The sequence below is a fragment of the Tamandua tetradactyla genome, chromosome 16, assembly GCF_023851605.1.
Source record: "Tamandua tetradactyla isolate mTamTet1 chromosome 16, mTamTet1.pri, whole genome shotgun sequence".
Taxonomy (NCBI): Eukaryota; Metazoa; Chordata; class Mammalia; order Pilosa; family Myrmecophagidae; genus Tamandua; species Tamandua tetradactyla.
Genome location: NC_135342.1, coordinates 1166894 through 1184415, shown reverse-complemented (window position 1 = coordinate 1184415; position 17522 = coordinate 1166894). Strand labels below are relative to the sequence as shown.

At 42.0% G+C, this 17522-nt stretch overlaps 1 protein-coding gene and 1 pseudogene across 2 annotated transcripts; one reads left to right on the top strand and one right to left on the bottom strand.

Annotated features, from left to right (window-relative positions):
- Positions 1-6008: 6008 nt before the first annotated feature.
- LOC143658527 (zinc finger protein 211-like) lies at positions 6009-16350 on the top strand. Of its 2 annotated transcripts, none has more exons than XM_077130557.1 (3): positions 6009-6257; positions 7501-7627; positions 8907-16350. In XM_077130557.1, exons 1-3 carry the CDS (start codon positions 6225-6227, stop codon positions 9971-9973), a joined length of 1227 nt encoding a protein of 408 aa, XP_076986672.1. In that variant the 5' UTR covers positions 6009-6224; the 3' UTR covers positions 9974-16350. The 2 variants fall into 2 exon arrangements, with proteins under 2 accessions (XP_076986672.1, XP_076986671.1); XM_077130556.1 differs by lacking the exon at positions 6009-6257 and adding an exon at positions 6289-6889.
- LOC143660015 (large ribosomal subunit protein uL13 pseudogene) lies at positions 12653-13515 on the bottom strand (annotated as a pseudogene).
- Positions 16351-17522: the final 1172 nt, after the last annotated feature.

The following is a 17522-nucleotide window of genomic DNA, read 5'->3' as shown; positions in this document are numbered from 1 at the left end:
TTCCAGTTTACAATAACATGTGCCTCATTTTTGTCTAAGGCCTTGACAGAGGTATCTTTAGAGTCCACATTTCTACTAACAATCTCTTCAAAGTATTCTAGGCTTTCTCTGTAATCTCCTCGGAACTCCTCCAAAATCTTCCCCTTATCCATTTAAAAAGCTGTTCCAACATATTTTGTAATTGCAAACCACAGCAGCACCCCACTCCTGGTACCAAAATCTGTTCTGGTTTGCTAGCTGCTGAAATGTGATATACCAGAAACAGAACAGCTTTTAAAAAATGGAATTTATTAAGTTGAAAGTTTATACTCCCAAGGCCATGAAAATGTCCCAATTAAAGCAAATCTATAAAAATGTCCAAATTAAGGTACCAACAAGGGGTTACCTCCTCTCAAGAAAGGCTGATGAAGTTCAGGGTCTCTCTCTCAACTGAAAATGCACATGGTGAATATGGAGATATCTGCTAGCTTTCCCTCCAGGCTTCTTATTTCATGACGCTCCCTTGGTGATGTTTTCCTTCTTTATTGCCAAAGATCTCTGGCTGTGTGGACTCTGTGGCTCTCCAGCTTCTTCTAAAATGCTTCCTCCTTTAAAGGATTCCAGTAAACTAATAAAGACCCATCTAGAAAGGTGGAGTCACATCTCCCTCTAATAAATTCTTAATACCCACAATTGAGTGAGTCATATCCCCATGGAGATAATCTAATCAAATTTCCAAACTACAGTATTGAATAGAGATGAAAAGAAACAGCTGATTCTGCAAGTGGAGCAGGGTTAAAACTTGTTTTCTCTAGGGTGAATAATCCTTTCAAACCCGCACAGCACATCTCTGCTGCAGTTTCCATCCTCCAAGGTTTCAGGAAGTCTCTCAACAAGAACTACCACCTAATAGGCTCATGTTTGTTTGTTTCCTTTTCAGTAGAATATTTTCAAAACTAAACCATTTCAGAAATTATCTGTAAATGGTCCTGTCCACTTACTTTCAGATGAAAATCTAAGAAATTAAAACCCCAACCTCAGTGACTGATTTTGTCTAAGCCTCCCATGCCCATATGCTGTTCCCTACTCCAGAGTTCCCATCCCATTTCTTGTTACTTCAACCTTCTCTGGTTTCTCCTTCTTCAGCCAATTGCTGTAGTATCCTCTGGGCAATATCCAATAAATCCTACAGGTTCTTCATACAGCTTCCCAACAATTACTTCCCCCTGTTGCTGGATGAGGGCAGCTTAGCAGATAGATTTGGCCCAGGGTAGAAAAGTCATGTCACCTTTATCCAGGCCCTTCTTGCTCACCCCAGACCATAGAGCAGTGAACAGGGCTCCTGCCATTTCTCTCACAAGTGCTTCCAAGCCTTCTCCCTGGAGCACACTCCTGCGCTCACCGACATTCTCTCTTCATACTCTGCCTCCAAAACAGAGAGAAAACAGAAAGCACCATAGCAAACACCCTCTGGCTTCTGACCTAAAACCAACTAATGTCACTATGGCAGACATCTGGGTGGGCTGCCACCTTCCCTGCTAGGGTCATGAGGGCAGAGACTGCTGGCCAGGCACTATGATCAGGACCACTGGAAAAGGTCTTCACTTTTTCTAGAGGCAGCCCTTGGCAATTTTCTGCTGCTTTTGGGAAATTCCAGGGGCAGTTTCTTTCTAATGCCCAGTTTTGTTTTTAGTAATTACAAAACTAAGGTTTTGAATTTTGCCATTCAGACAGTTTTGTTGCTCTTTTTACTCATTTACTTCAGAAGTACCTATATATATATATATATATATATAATTGATATAAAACTGCCTATTTGTTTCTTAAGCAATTCCAATAGAGCTTTTAAAATAATTTTTCTTACCTTATTACCACCTGGAGATGTAAGAATATACATTGAACAGGCAGACAGGTTCAAACAGAAAGTTACACAAGAAACAGAAATGCAAAAATACTTTTGAGAGGGACAAATAAAGGACTGAATATATTATCTCATCCCATTTTTACCTTTTTGCAGAACAATTTTAACTGTCGTATTTTTTATTTTAACTGTAATTATAGCATTTTCATTTTTAATCATTTTGAAGCCAGATCATGTTTCAGAAATAAACCTCCATTTTTTTTTAGATTCATAACAAAAATCTTCCTAATTTTCAATGCAGCCCAAAGGTTCCTTTATTAAATAATTTCATAGTCACCAGTTAGGAACATTTGACTATAAAAATGCAGGAACATGCCAACTAACAAATTCAAACAGATACTTAATGCTTATTATATTTAAATAACACACCAGTTAATAACTAGACTGAACACACGAACCAACAATTAAACAGGCATTTAAGCTTAGCACACTGATTAGCAATTAAACAAGCATTAAACTCTTACTATACCTAGGTAACACATCAGCTAGTACTTAAACAACAGACCTACTTAATTTCATTAAATTCCAATTACTCATTGGATTACTCATCCTCTAGAAGTATACTCAATAGACAAATTTAAATCAGGGCCTCAAACCTGTAGGATGTGGTACCCAGAAAACAGGAAGGTGTAGAGGTCAAAGGAAGGGGGATCATTCTGGAAGTGTAGCCCAGACTTAGGTCAAGGGGACTTCAATTGCCATATTGACTCCCTGACCCACTTTTATCCTGATAACCCATTCACCAGTCAGGTGTCCAGATATGGAACTGGAAACAGTTTCTCTCTTTGAAGCTTTTTAAGGTGCCCAAAGTCTCTGGCATGCCAGAATAACAAAGAAACCCTGGTTGTCCATCCTCCAGACTAAATTCAGTCCAGCAGCTGCAGAAGGCTAGGCCAGCTGGTTTATCTGCCCTGCTGGGGCTCCAGAGCCTTGGGCATCCATTCCACCAGAATCACCAAATTGTTACTGGACAAAGGCCATGGTTCTTTTGCCTGATGTGCTCAATAATCAATTCCTGAGACCCCAGGGTTTCAAAAAGAGAAAGGGTTTATTACTAGGTGCATAGGAGGAGAGCAGATGGCCTAGTGGCCCAAAAATCTGTCTCCCCCAACTGCAGTAATTCTGATAGTTTTATTAGAGAAAAGATGGGCAGGTTTTAGGATAATAAGTACAGTGGTGTTGGCCACTATACTTAGTTATGACCCTAAGGAATGTTAAAGTAAAACGAGAGAGAAAGGGATCAGGGGATCTGGAGACATCAGTCTTCAGACAAGTTTATTTCAGGCAGGTATACAATTTATATACCGGTAAGAACTATGATAAATGTTGTTTGCGTACAAAAGCTAAGAAGTGTATACAGCAAAAACAAGTTGAAGTAAATACTTCTAAAGTTAAAACATTCTTTTCCTTTAAGCAAGTCTCTTCCACACGTCATTGTGCTTTATCTGCACATCTAAGTTTCTATTGAAGATTCATGCTCTCAAAACATATGCCTTCACTTTCTCATGGTTTATGAACCAAGTCTGCAATTTCAAGTTAAGCATTAATCTTTTAACTCCTATACAGTGGCCCCAGCCCCTAATGTTTATTAGTGAAGGGTCTTGGGTCAGCACAGAACGAACCCACTCCAAGTCCAATGTTATCCTGATGACCAAAACCGAACCTAACCAAAACGCACAGTAGCTTAGACTTTAACCTACAAGTCACCTACACCTCATTATAATACTAAAAATCACACCCTTCATCATATGAAAGCTCTCATTTTCTTATATACATTCTGTGACTAAGTATGTAATCGATCTGCACGTGCTCAATAATTAAATCACCTCTAATTACATCATCTGGGGGACACTGTGCTCATTATCCTAAATGCTGTCCATTCTTTTTCTCTAATAAAACTACCAGAATTACTGGAATTCAGGGAGACAGATTTTGGGCCGCTAGGCCATCTGCTCTCCTCCTATGCACCTCAAAATAAACTCTTTCTCCTCTCTGAAACCACAGCATCTCAGGAATTGGTTATTGAGCACATCAGACAAAAGAATCCACAGCCTTTGCCCAGTAACACCTCCTATTCATGTACCCTTACTGATGATTTAAAAGTGCTCTTATGTAAATTGCCTGAAACAGTCTAATGATTTGAATTAAGTTATATACCTTTTGCTTCTTTTCTTCTATCTTATTTTCTGTAAGGTGATATCTTCCTAAAATGGACTGCAATTGTAGCAGCTATACATCACAAGAATGACTGCTGAGTTTATACTTATTTGCCTCTGCTGGTCTAAACTAAGGCCATATTTGCATTATTATTGGAAAGGGAGATGCATTTTCAGATACCCCTTTTTGCCTGGACAAATACTTAGGAGTCTATCTGAAACACCGAGTAATCTAAAAGTCTTAAAGGCCCATTTAAATTTGCATAAGAAAGTCCTATACTCAAGCTGGGCCAAGAGAGTCTTATAATGGTGGAAACGGCCTTCAGCTATCTTCTCAGGAGTGGGTACAGTAGATGCCCTTTCACAGGTTATAGCCATCTCTAGGGTCACAGCTTTGCTTTATGCAAAACACTAACCAACAGTTTAGTCTGTTAAATAAAGAGGTAGCTCAAATGAGAGAAGTTGTTCTTCAAAATAGAAAGAATTTAGACCTATTGACTGCAGCTCAAGAAGGAACCAGTGCTCTCACTGGCATTGAGCGCTGCCCACTTTCCCTTTATGAGCAATGCTCACAAAATGCCATTTCTTAACAATAAGAAAACGTCACATAAAAAGGGGGGAGGGTGTTGATAGCTGGGTAGATAGAAAAATATTCCATATAATCCTTCAGCTAAAAATGCTTAGTATATTCTTCAGTGGCTACAAAAAAAGTGGGTTTTTTCGAAAGCTCACTTCATTCAAGCAACCTTGAAGCTATTTTAAGCATAAACAGCCCTTGTGGAAATAGTTTGCTGTTGGTCTAACCTTAAAAAGCTAACAAGGTTGCTCTGTTCCCAGAAACCCTGCCTTGTTCTGCTTGAAGGAATGCAACATCATATGAACCAATAATATCACCTTCCTCCTTTTGGAAGGACAAGATCAAAAGCCCAAAAAGCCAACAAGAAGAAGGGCCTCCAACATAACAGGACTTGTTGACCAAACAGCTTTTCATCTTCTATTTATTTTTCTCTTCTGGATCCTGATCATTTCTTTGCCTGTTTGGGGTTAAAAGCCCAAACCACCCTTTCCATTCTGAACTGGTCTTGGAAAGTTTTTCCCCAAGTTCCTTGATGATATACCTCCAATAAATTCACCTTCTCACCAAGATAGAGACCTATTTCTCTGATAGATGTGGGATTAGGTGAGCCTAACTATTTAGGACCGTGTCTTCTGATGGAAATATGGATAAAATAATAATATCCACTGGATTGGATGCACTCACTGACCATACAAGCAACAGACTTGTTTTCTGTGGGAAGCAGTACAGAGACATCCTTGTCAACCTGCTTCAGGGCTGCTCCACATCCTCTTCTTTCCTTTGGGTCTCGCCCCTGTCTGGGGTGTTTTTTGTCCTTGTTCCTGACCAAACTACTTAAACTCACAATGCTGACTGTAAGTTTTCCAGCTACAGGCATTCGAAGAACTAAAAGATATTGGCATCCAGCTACCAATGGAAGCATACTGTATCCTAATGACTGTATGGAATGACATGTCCATTAAGATCTGTAGCCTTCAAGAGTATCTAAAATAATATTTTTAGCCTTTGGGAGCATGAGGAACTTCCGAGACTGAAATCACGTCTCTAAACCCTGAAATGATCACAAGACAACACTCCCCAGAAATATGCTTGCGGGCCTTTAAGAAGAGAAACAACCGCCCCTATTCCCGCCTCCGCGCCCCTTTCCCCAACCCCGTGCCCTTGACCCTGGAGCGGCCAGTTCCCGACGCCCCTCAGGACGCCACGCGGCCTCTGTCCCAGAAGGTCTGGGTCCGAGACGCCCGCTCAGTGGCCGCAGCGTTGATACACACTACCCAGAATGCTCGGCGCCGGAGAGCAGGGACGCTGAGCCAATGAAGGCCCCGGAGACAGGTGCTTCCGTGCGTGCGCCTCCCGCAGGGCGGGACTTCCGGCGTCTTCCTCATGGCGGTCATTTTGGCTGCTCTCGGGTCTGTTTAGTGCCTGATAGTCCCCGGAGCGCTTTGACAAGACAAGGTGACGAGACCGAGAAAGCTGGAAAGAAGGTGTTGTCCCTGCTGGACAGAGGCGGGTCTCGGGGTCGGCGGCGCCGCGGCCCTGCTCCCGGCCCAGGTCGCCCGCCGCTCCCGGCTCGCTCCGCCCACAGGCTCGGATGGCGACGGCCGCGATGCTGGCCCCGGCTCAGGTAAGTTTTGCTTTCTCCAGGCCCTCCCCTTCCTTTCCCCGCCTCTTCCGAGTCCTGAAGCTTCGACTGGGAGTCGCCTAGCTCTGTTACTGCAGCCCACAGTGAGGCGCTCATGGGTGGACCTATTTGACAACGCGTGGATGTGTGGGAGAAGGTATCGGCAAAAGGACCGGCGTGTGTAAAGGCTTGGAGGTGTGACTGAGCCGGGAGCCCTAGGGAAACCTGGGCACCCTGCAGGGGAGGGAGCGTTTGAGGCGGAGTCACGTTTCAACCGTAGGCTGAGGAGTTGTATCCGAATTCTTAAGGCTTTGGAAGCCTTGGAGAATTTGAACAAAGAAACGACACCACCTGACTTAGGTTTTAAAAGTTCCCCGAAGGCCATTCAGAGGGAGCACGGACTGTACAGGGTGTTGAGGATACTGAAGCAGAAGGAAGTTGAGTATTTACCCGAGGAAGGTGAGGGTCAAGGCACAGAGCTTAGATGGTCAGCCGGATGTCTCCTGGCTTTGAGACCTGTAACGTATTCAGACTAGGCCTGAGCCCATGGAGTGTTACTATGGTCACTTGCCTCCATGGGCTGCCTCTTTCTACACGTTCTTGTGGCTGCAGAAGTCCTTTTGGAACCTATACAGGTAAGTGGTGGGTGTCCTAGTCTCTCCATCCACATGTTCTGCATTTGTGGTGTTTTGGGACTCTTCCTATGCCATTCACCCAGCTCTTGTGAAAGCCATGGAAAAACCCTATGCCCAGACTTCTGAGTCCAGACTGGGTTTACATGGAGGGGTTTTCATTTCAAGATATCAAAGGAAAGAGATATGAAAGGTTATCCCAGGAATAGGTAACACTATGTGGACCTGCTTGGTGGTGAGGCTGAGTTAGGAATGTTCACAGAACTGCATGTCTCTTCTTTTTGGTGGTAACAAAGACCAGAGGGAGAGGAGTCAGGGTTGGAATTGCTGCTTGGAAATTTGGGTGTCTGGAGGTAATGGGAGGTTGGGATAAGAGGAGAGAGCAGATTTTACCCAGGTCTTATCACTCTCTGTCTGGCTGACATACAGAGGGAATACAGACTCAACACGCTGATGAATGAGACCACAAGGAGAGAGCAGCATTAATGGCACCAGGGGCTGGTATCTCCTCTGAGTTGGGAACTTGGGAGAAGTATGGGCATTGGGTAGGTTGTAGGGTGGATTGTGGGTACTTGGAACAGAGGCTGTGATTTCATCACTACCCATTACGGCAGGGCAGTGTGACCTTTGCGGATGTGGCTGTGTACTTCTCCTGGGAGGAATGGGGTCTCCTTGATGAGGCTCAGAAACACCTGTACCATGATGTGATGCTGGAGAACTTTGCACTTGTGACCTCACTAGGTAAGGCCCACACACCTACCCCAGTACCCTGGGCTAGGCTTTGCCTTTCTCCTTTTTCCTAGGCACAGCTCAGTTCTTCTTATGTCAGGACCATGGACGCTGCTTCCTTCCCCAGTTCTCTGCTTGAATGTTGTGGTTGCCAGGGATGGGCTGAGTGCACTGCTCTGTTCTTCACCGTTATAGCTCAAGCATCTGCTGACCTGAAGCCTAAAAGCAAGGATTCAGGGACAGTACTCTTGCAATCAGCCTAATGGATTCTACCTTGATTGCATTCTCTTTGGCCAGTTGACTGTTTAAATGGCACCTATGTGCTCCAGGTTCTGCTCCTTTCTCTATCTGACATTTATCCATACCTGCCTGTATCAGAAATTCTAATCATTGACATGGTCAGTACTTACATGGCCAATGGGCTATTCTTGCAAGACTTTCCTCTGAGGTTCTTTTTGTATATTTAGGTATCTTTCCCATGATCTGTTGTGTGCTGAGTTGCACTAGGCCAGTGCTGGCTACTGACCTGTTTTTCTTTTAAGACTTATATCATCCAGGTCCCATGTAGTAGTTCAACCACACATTAGTGGGGAGAGCCCTGGGTGCTTCACAGGATGGACATGATTCCAGCCATGGCAAGATGGGCTCCGAGGGGGCCTGGCCCTGGTGAATGGCAGCTGGCAGAGGACATGACATCAGGTCTGTGTTCAGATCGTGACAGAGAACTGTCCTGTTTTAGTGCCATTTCCATTGGCCACACCTCATTTCTAACTTTACTTCCCCATTCTTGACACTTTGTTATCTTGTTACTTTTACTACTTTTCTATTCAAATTTGACTTCCAACCCAGGGTTAGTTCCTACCTCTTTGGATTCTACTTCTCACCTGTTTTTCAACTGCACACTCTGCAGTACTCTCTAACATTGTGTGTTATAAGGTGTGCACATATCCTCAAAATCCTGTAATTTCCGTGGCCTGATATATACTTCTCTTCACAGTCTGATGTATCACTAGCAGACAAACTCCTGCTGAAAACTCTGGCAGATGAGTTAGTTATAGATCCTGCCTTTCATCCCTGGGTCATTGTTTACTTCACGTGGTGAGGACTTCCCTTTTTTTAACCTTAGAGGGGCCAGTAATGCATAGCAACTCTTCCTTAATCTGACCCCAACTCCCTAGTTCCTGAAAATAGTCCCATGGAGTTGTTTCCTGAGTCAGACAGACTTTTGTGATGGAATTGCTCTTTCCTAGTAAAGTCAACATGTAATTCACCATCATTTCTTTGCTTTCAGATTGTTGGCGTGGAGTGGAGGAAGAGGAGGCGTCTTCTGAACAGAGTGTTTCTGTAGAAGGAATGTTACAGGTCAGGACTCTCCAGGCAGATCAGTTTCCACAGAAGGCCCACCCCTGGAACATATGTGGTTCAGTGTTAAAAGACATTTTGCACTCGGCTGAGCACCAGGGACCATATCCTGGGCAAAAACTGTATGTATGTGAGACATGTGGCAAGCAGTTCTGTTTCAGTGGAGACCTTTGGCAGCACCAGAAGCAGCACATTGGAGAGAAACCTTTCAGGAGCAATGTGGACAGGGCCTTGTTGGTGAATAGCTGCAAGTTGGATGTGTTAGAGAAGCCCTTTACCTACAGTGATGTTGGGAAGGACTTTCTGGCCTGTTTGGGACTTCTTCAGCAACATGCCACTCACACTGGAGAAAAATCAAACGAAGGTAGTAAATGTGTTGTAGCCTTTCATGATGAAAAAAGTCAGTGCAACTATGAAGAATGCAAAGACATCTTCAGCTATGAATCCTCATTTGTTCAACATGCGAGAGCCCACAGTGGAGAGAAGCCTTATGAGTGCAATGAATGTGGACAGTTTTTTGCCTACAACTCCAGATTCATTCAACACCTGAGAATTCATACTGGAGCAAGGCCTTATGAATGCAGTGAATGTGGAAAATCCTTTCGCCAAAGTTCTAGCCTCATTCACCATAGGAAAGTTCATACAGGAGAAAGACCTTTTGAGTGCAGTGAATGTGGGAAAGCCTTTGCCCGCAAATATGAACTCAGTCAGCACCAGAGAGTTCATACTGGAGCAAAGCCTTATGAATGTGGTGAATGTGGAAAATCCTTTAGCCAAAGCTCTAACCTTATTCAGCACTGGAGAGTTCACACTGGAGAAAGACCTTATGAGTGCAGTGAATGTGGAAAATCTTTTAGCCAAAGCTCTGGCCTTATTCAACACCGTAGAGTTCACACTGGAGAAAGACCTTATGAATGCTGTGAATGTGGAAAATCTTTTAGCCGTAAATCTTACCTCATTCAACACCGGAGAGTTCATACTGGAAAAAGTTCTTAAATGTGTGGGGAATATGCTATTTCCTTTTAGGATAACCACAATGGGTGAGACCCTCTGTGAGGGACCATCTATCTGAATTGAACCTCATAAATCCATACCACAGTGGGCAAATTTCCTAGGTTTCAGGTATGTGGAAAGCTTTAAGGAATTGCATTGTACCTTTTTACCTGCCCAGGACCCTTGTAAGATTTATCTCAACTGCCAGTTTCTGTGGAGCCATTTTACCTCTACTTGGTAGGTCCACATAGTGTCCTTCCATCACTGCCCCAACTTGCTCAGGAAAGCAGATCTCTGTACTCTCCCATTTCATGGAGGAAATCATGAGGAGACTGAGCTCTTGAGGAATTCTCAGCTTCTTTTCTCTGACCAGTTAGGGCATGGATCTGACCCAGTTTGGGCCCAGATGACTCAGTCTGAGTTCTACTGGTGACTTACAGAGCAGGATTACCTATTTCATGGACATTTTTGTTTTAACGTGATGTTTGCAAAGTCACCATCCCATGAACTGCCTTCTGCACATTGCTGTGGTTTGTGCAATAATAAAGGCCTTACTCTTAAAGCACCTTTAATTTTCAGAGTTATATTCACAAAGTGGGGTGGCTCGAAAACAAAATTGGGCCCTGCCATTATAAAATAGTAAGCAGTTTTTGGGGGGGTGGATCCCAAACTTTATGTGCCTCTGAGGTGCCAGTATGATAACAGAAAGTAGGTCTCTCTCCACTTTTGCCCTTGTTCGCATTACTGTCCATGGTGTCCTAGTAAAGACGGTGGGATTCTTTAGTCCTAATTTATGGCAAAGATACCAGGATTTTTGTGTGTGTGAGCACAGAGACTATCTGAGGAGGGGATAATTGTGACACCTTCCAGTGCTTCTGAGAACAAAATGGATTGTTTTCCTTGGTCATAGGGGATGTCATGTAATGCCCACCACTACTGAAGGAAATCTCTTCTGCACATCCTTCAAAGGAGCCATGTATGCTGATTTCCAGAATTAAGTAGGCTAATATCACTGTTTGTAAATCACGGGGCACGGGGAAATGTAACTGGTACAGAAACACTGGATAATGAATGAGTAGTAGTAGAGACTGCAGTAAGCTTAATGGCATGTGCCTCTTCTAAAGTGCATGGACAAAGGTTCCAGTGACTGTGATTGTGCAAGATCAGTGTGCACACTGTGTCTCCAGACTGTTGTGTTGCAGAGGGCATTGTCAAAGAATATAAAGGTTTTGAGAATTCCTGTAACTTTTCTGGGCTGTTCACCTCTAGACCATTGCTGTACAGGCAGGAAAACAAGGATAGAAATAAGGGAGATCCTGTAGTTCAGGGATGTGGTTTCTGTGAACTAGCCAGCACTCCTGTTGACTTGGGTGGAAACACTTTGTTTGCTCACCGGTATTCACTGCCACTGAGGCAAGGCTGTTCCTCCAAGGGCATGAGGAGAGAGATGGTGAAGTCAATGTAGGGTAGTTAAACCTGATTTTCCAAAGAGTGGGATAATTCGATTTTTATTTTGAACCACTTTTTAAGGCTTTTAGGTGTAATTGACCTTTAAGGTATAAAGCTTTAAGGTGTAATTAACCAGTGCATATGAGGACAAATACTGCATGCTTTCACTTACATGAACTATTTAGAATTAGAAAATTCATAGACATAGAAAGTTGATTTGAGGTTTCTAGGCAGTGGGCTAGGAAGGAGGAAGGGGAAGCTGTTTCATGATTGGGCACAGAGTGTAAATTTTTAAATAAAACAAAAGTCTCCTATTTTTAAAAAGGTTTTATAATTTTAACTCTAAAAGTATCTAAGTCTATGATACTTTTTTGTTTCTTTTGTTGTTTTAAGGTATACCGTATGTAAGATCTACAGTTTATTGCTTTGGTCTCTTTGCTTCTTGTTTATTAGTAGGTTATCTCAGCGCATTTTATAGAAATTCCCTTGGTTTTTTTTTTTTTTTAACTCAGTCTTCTATATGTGGCTCTATTTCTGAACTCTCTGAGTCACTGATCTATATGTCTATCCTAATGCCAAAATGACATTTTCTTGATGACCAGAGCTTTGTAAAAATGTTTTACCTTTGTTTTTGTTTTGTTTCCGTTAAAAATAATATATCAGTTTCTTATCACAGTACAAAAGAGCAGCAAAGGCAATACCGCTAAGCCCCTGATTACATATCTTTGTAACCCTTGAATTTATAAGTAACCTTTGTACTACACTAGAATGACTCTGTATATAACTTGCATTTTGTAATATTCTAACACCTACAAGGTGTAGCATGTAAGCATAAGGAATGCTTTAAAGGAAGATCCCATTCACATTTAGAAATCCCCCTTGCTATTACAATTTTCCCGTTTATGTTTGCAAATTTATTGAAACTCAAGTAACTGGTATTCTTACTATCCATTTTTGTAAAATTCTCATGTGAACAAGTCAGTCGCAACAGACAAATTATGTCTTGGTAGCTCTTAGTAGCTGTTAATCTCTTTTAAAGAAAGGACCTTCTTCAATAGGAGTGAGCATTTGCAGTGAACTCAACTCACTAAGGTACTTTCTTCATCCTCAGCTTTCTCAGCCACAGGCTGCCTGTAGCACCTGGACATGAGGGCTACTGTCCAGGGGCCCCAAAGCCCTGAAGTGGCAATGGAGGAAGGGCAGGCCAGGCTAAGTATGGGGAGTAAACAGTCTTTATGAAGACCAGGCCAAGAACCCATGGGTCTTGGGACCTCTGTATTTGTCCATTTTCTCTACTTTCTTCCCAGCCTCATGACTGTACTTTCTTCCTGTAATGGATCCTAGCCTTCTCCAGAGTGGCTGTCACCACCTGGTACTTCCAGCCAACCTTATGAGCCTAGTGCTCCAGGTAGGCAAACTCATGTGGGCTGCAGATGCACAATGTTGAGGGCACCAAGAACCATCATCCACTTTTTCTTATTATAGGGAGGTGGAATCCCATTAAACACCTTGAGGTGGTCCAGGGTGGCCTGGCTGCACTTGCTCTTGTGAGGCCGCATGCCTTGTGTGGTCTGCCAAAAAATACAGCTGGGAACCCAGAAGTGGTAGAGGCCATGGGATACATTGATGTTCATTCATATGTGGAGAAAGGCTAGATACTTCAGTTTATTTCTGTAGAAGTTATCCAAAATGTTAATACCTATGGTCACCACTTTTCAGCCTAGGGGTACTTGCTTGGCCACAACTGCCAGGTGGTCCAGGAGATGGCCTCAGCTATCCAGTATCAGGACCTGCTCCTCTGTATCATCTTCAGCAGCTGTCTGGGGAAAAAGTCTTTACCTTTGTGTGTGTGGGTGTGTATAAATAATTTTACCCTTACAGAAGAGTTGTAGAAAAAGAGGTCTCATGTACACTTCTTCTGGCATCTCGGAATCTAATTTTATATAATATAGTGTAATGGTCAGAGCTAAGAAATTGACATTTGGTATGATATGCTATACTGGACTACAGACTCTATTTGGATTTCTCCAGTTTTTTACTATCATTTTTGTATTCCAGGCTGTAATCCAGAATACCACATTGCCTTTAGTTGTCATTCCTCCTTAGTTTCCTCCCATCTGTGACAGTTCCTTAGTTTCTCCTTGTCTTTCAATAAGTTTTAAAGTTTAAACTTTTGAAAAGTACTGTCCAGATATTTTGTAGAGTGGTTCTCCTGTGAACAAATACTTCAAAACTTTACGTATATATAGTTTACCATTAAGCTGACAAAAGTTACCAGTTAGAAACATAATGATATGCCTTTTCATACATGCTGAATTACTAAAAATAAGCATGATCATACAATTAAGGAAGTAGTCCAACTAGAATATTACATATTCTGGTGGAAATGTGAACTGTTACAAAAATATTCGAAAATAGTTTGGCAGTTTCTTTTAATGTTAAATATGCACCAACAATATGACCCAGAAATCCCATTTCAAGAAATGTATACAACAGAAATAAAAATATGTAAAGAAATATAGTACATGAATGTTTGTGGTAGTTTTATTATAATATCCAAACAATCTAAATATCTATTAGGTAAATTGGCAAACACTTTCTCATACATGCATAGAATGGGACACTAATGATTAATAGAGTGAATGACAGACAAACAAAAATGGTTCACACTAGTATGATGAGGGGTAGTGGCAGCCAGTGGCAAAATGTATGTACTGTATGACCCATTTACATGAAGTTCTAGGATAAAGAAAACATGTATAATCGATGAAAATGAGAATATTGTCTGCCTGAGTCAGGAAGTACAAAGGGACATGAATTATATGTGGGATGTTGAAAATACTTCATATTATAATTATGATGGTGATTATGTGGAGACATACATTTATCAGAACTCATCACATGGTTCCATGTGTGGTTTCTATGTGAATTGTATTTTATTTAATTATATCTCAACTATGGAGACTGAAAACATATTGAGACTGTTAGAGCGCAGGAGATATAATAATTGAGGGAAATAGCAACTTTTTAAGAAACTCAAAATATACTTGCAACCTTACCTTGTATGTTACTTATCACAGGTAAGTAGATGTTATGTATCTCTTATGTTTGTCTTCTGTTTAAATGATACAGTTTAAATTAAAGTCTGATATGTACAGTGTACTTTTGGCCCAAGAAAACACACGTTTGTCAAGCTCATATAAGCATATAAAATTTCAGGCATCTCCATTATTGGAGAAAGGACAGACTTTAATAATTGGCTTTGACACAAATGACTGTAATGTAGGAAAACAATTTGTATTCTTATAAAGTAAAAATGTACTTGATTTTTAAAAAAACCTCATTGGACTGCAAAGATACTGACCAAGGAAGCTAATATCCATTTATACCTCCAAATACTATGGAAGACCCCAAGACTAAATATATACCTGCTTTAGCCAAGGTCACACAGAGCTGGATGAGTACCACACTACCCAAGTGTCTGGTGAGTCTTAATTATCTCAGAGGGTGTGATGAGATGGAGCGCCTCAGGATCCAGGTACAGGTAAACTCAACAAACCTACCCCGAACTACTGTCGGGATAGGGGAAAGGCATAGTGTTGTAATGGACCACGCAGGCTTTGTTAGAGGCCTCCTGAATTCCCCAGTGTTAGGATTTAATGTAGTGAGGAAACATGCAGTGGGCCTGAGAACTGTTAAGCATTCCCAAGAGATAATTATGTGACCTCTTTGACAGTCCCCTTGGACACTTAAGTTCAGTGTCCCTTAGAGTCTTTGGCTAGGTGCCTAGGCCTTTCTGCATCTGAGCTATTTGTAGAATGAAAGCATGTGAGGAAAGTGAGGCCACAAGGGAAAGTAAGTGATAGTTAAATGGAAAGAGGGGCCTGATATCTTGGAAGTTCCGTTCTGCTCTACAGCAGTGAGGTTCCCGTGCTACCTATCATGGTTTGTCAAACCGCACAAACAAAACTATTCTTGCCAACCTTAAAGAAGAAGTAGGGCTTTATCTGAGATTCTACAAAGATTGAATGTTACTTTCCAGAAACCTACAACCTGCAGATGAATTCCTGGGCCAGATAAGTCCTGAAACCCAGAGGGGCCAACCTCTCCAGAACATCAACTAGTTCCATCCCCTTACCCCGTATTATCGACAGCCCTTTTCAGAATGAGAAAGTTAGAAAGGGCATAGCCCAAGTACCCCTCAAGATTGGGAGAAAGATCAAAGGAGAAGGTGGAGTTATAACAGAGAAGATTGGATTTAACAAATGAGTATGACTGCTGAATCATATTGCTATTTCTTTAACTATCCAGTGTCTTGGAGTAGCTAGAAGTAAAAACCTGAAATTGTGAAATTTGTAACCTTTACCAAACTCTGAAATCTGTTCTACAGCTAATTGTTGCAGTGTGCTTTGAAATTTATTGCTTTTTGCATATATGTCACTTTTCACAATAATAATAAAGTACTGGCAAAGTCCCTTGAGTTACTGGAGAAAAAATGCAGAAGTATTCAATATTCCCACATGGGAAACCCCTGATACTATGTCAAACATCAGGGACTCCCAAGTCAACAGGAAAAGCAGAGAAGCTAAGCCTACCTATAGTTATGCCTAAGAGTTACTTCCAAGAAACCTTTTTTGTTGCTGAGATGTGGCCTTGTTCTCTCTAAGCTCAACTCTGCAAGGAAAATCATTACCCTCCCCACTACATGGGGAATGACATGCAGGGGTGAAAGTCTTGCTGGCAATGTGGGACATGACTCCCAGGGATGAGCCTGGGCCTGTCACCATGGGATTAACAATACCTTCCTAACCAAAAGGGGAAAATTAAATGTAACAAGTAAGTTACCAGTGGCTAAGAGAGTTCAAATAGTCAAGAGATTACTCTTAAACAAGCTTCAGCTAGATATTGCTAATTACCAAGAAGTACCAAACCCCAACCAAAATCATTCCTGTTAACCTTAAGGAACAGCTAGGCTCTGAGATTCTACACAAGTTTCACATACTAAGATTACTTTCCAGAAACCTACAATCTCTAGATGGTTCCTAGGCCGGATAAGTCCTGAAACCTAGAGGGCCAGCCCCTCCAAGAACTTCAATTAGTTCCATCCTCCTATCCCATATTGTTGACATCACTTTCCAACATGAAAAAGTTAGAATGGGCATGTCCCAGATAAAGACTGGGAGAAAGATCAAAGGGGAAGGAGGAATTATAACAGAGAAGATAGGATTTAACAAAGGAGTAAGACAGCTGAATCATTACATTGGTATTTCTTTTTTGGATTCAAAATTCAGTATATTTCAGAGACTGATGTTGAATTGTCTACAGATGAATTTTTTTTATTAATTAAAGAAAAAAAATTAACACAACATTTAGAAATCATTCCATTCTACATATGCAATCAGTAATTCTTAACATCATCACATAGATGCATGATCATCATTTCTTAGTACATTTGCATCAATTTAGGAAAAGAACTAGCAAAACAACAGAAAAAGATATAGAATGTTAATATAAAGAAAAAAAATAAAAACAAAGCAGGTTGAGTTTAGCTGCAGATAACTTACGTGATAATTGATAATAAGACCTTGATTCTGGCAGGCTACAAACCAGTCTTCTTGGGCAGTGTTTGGAACCTGTCCTTGCACAGGCAGCACCTCCTAAATCTCCCTTGCATGTGGGTCTTCATAGCCAAGCCCATAACCACCCATGAGAAAGGTTCTGCAGGTCACTGAGCAGGGGCGTAGCATGGCTGTCCCTTTCCCCAGCAGCACACATCTAGAGCATCACTTCAGCCTGCCTCTACAAGCCACCAGCCAAGGCAGCTTTGATACCCAGTGCTGGTTCCACGTGGCCCAGCTTGGACCACCTGCTGTGGAGGTGACCCGAGGTTGAACAGTGCGAAAGGTTGGGAAGACAATGGAGAGAACTGTTGGTTCAGGCAATGGCCCATCTGCCCCTACAGCTTTTGAAAGGGGACAGGCTCCCGGTGCTCTCCCAGGGCTCTTTTTATTGGAAATCCCAAGCACAGAGTTCCCAAAATTTGCTAGCGGACGCAGCTTGGTCTTTGATAGTTTCAGAAAACTGAAAATTCCTATTGATGTCA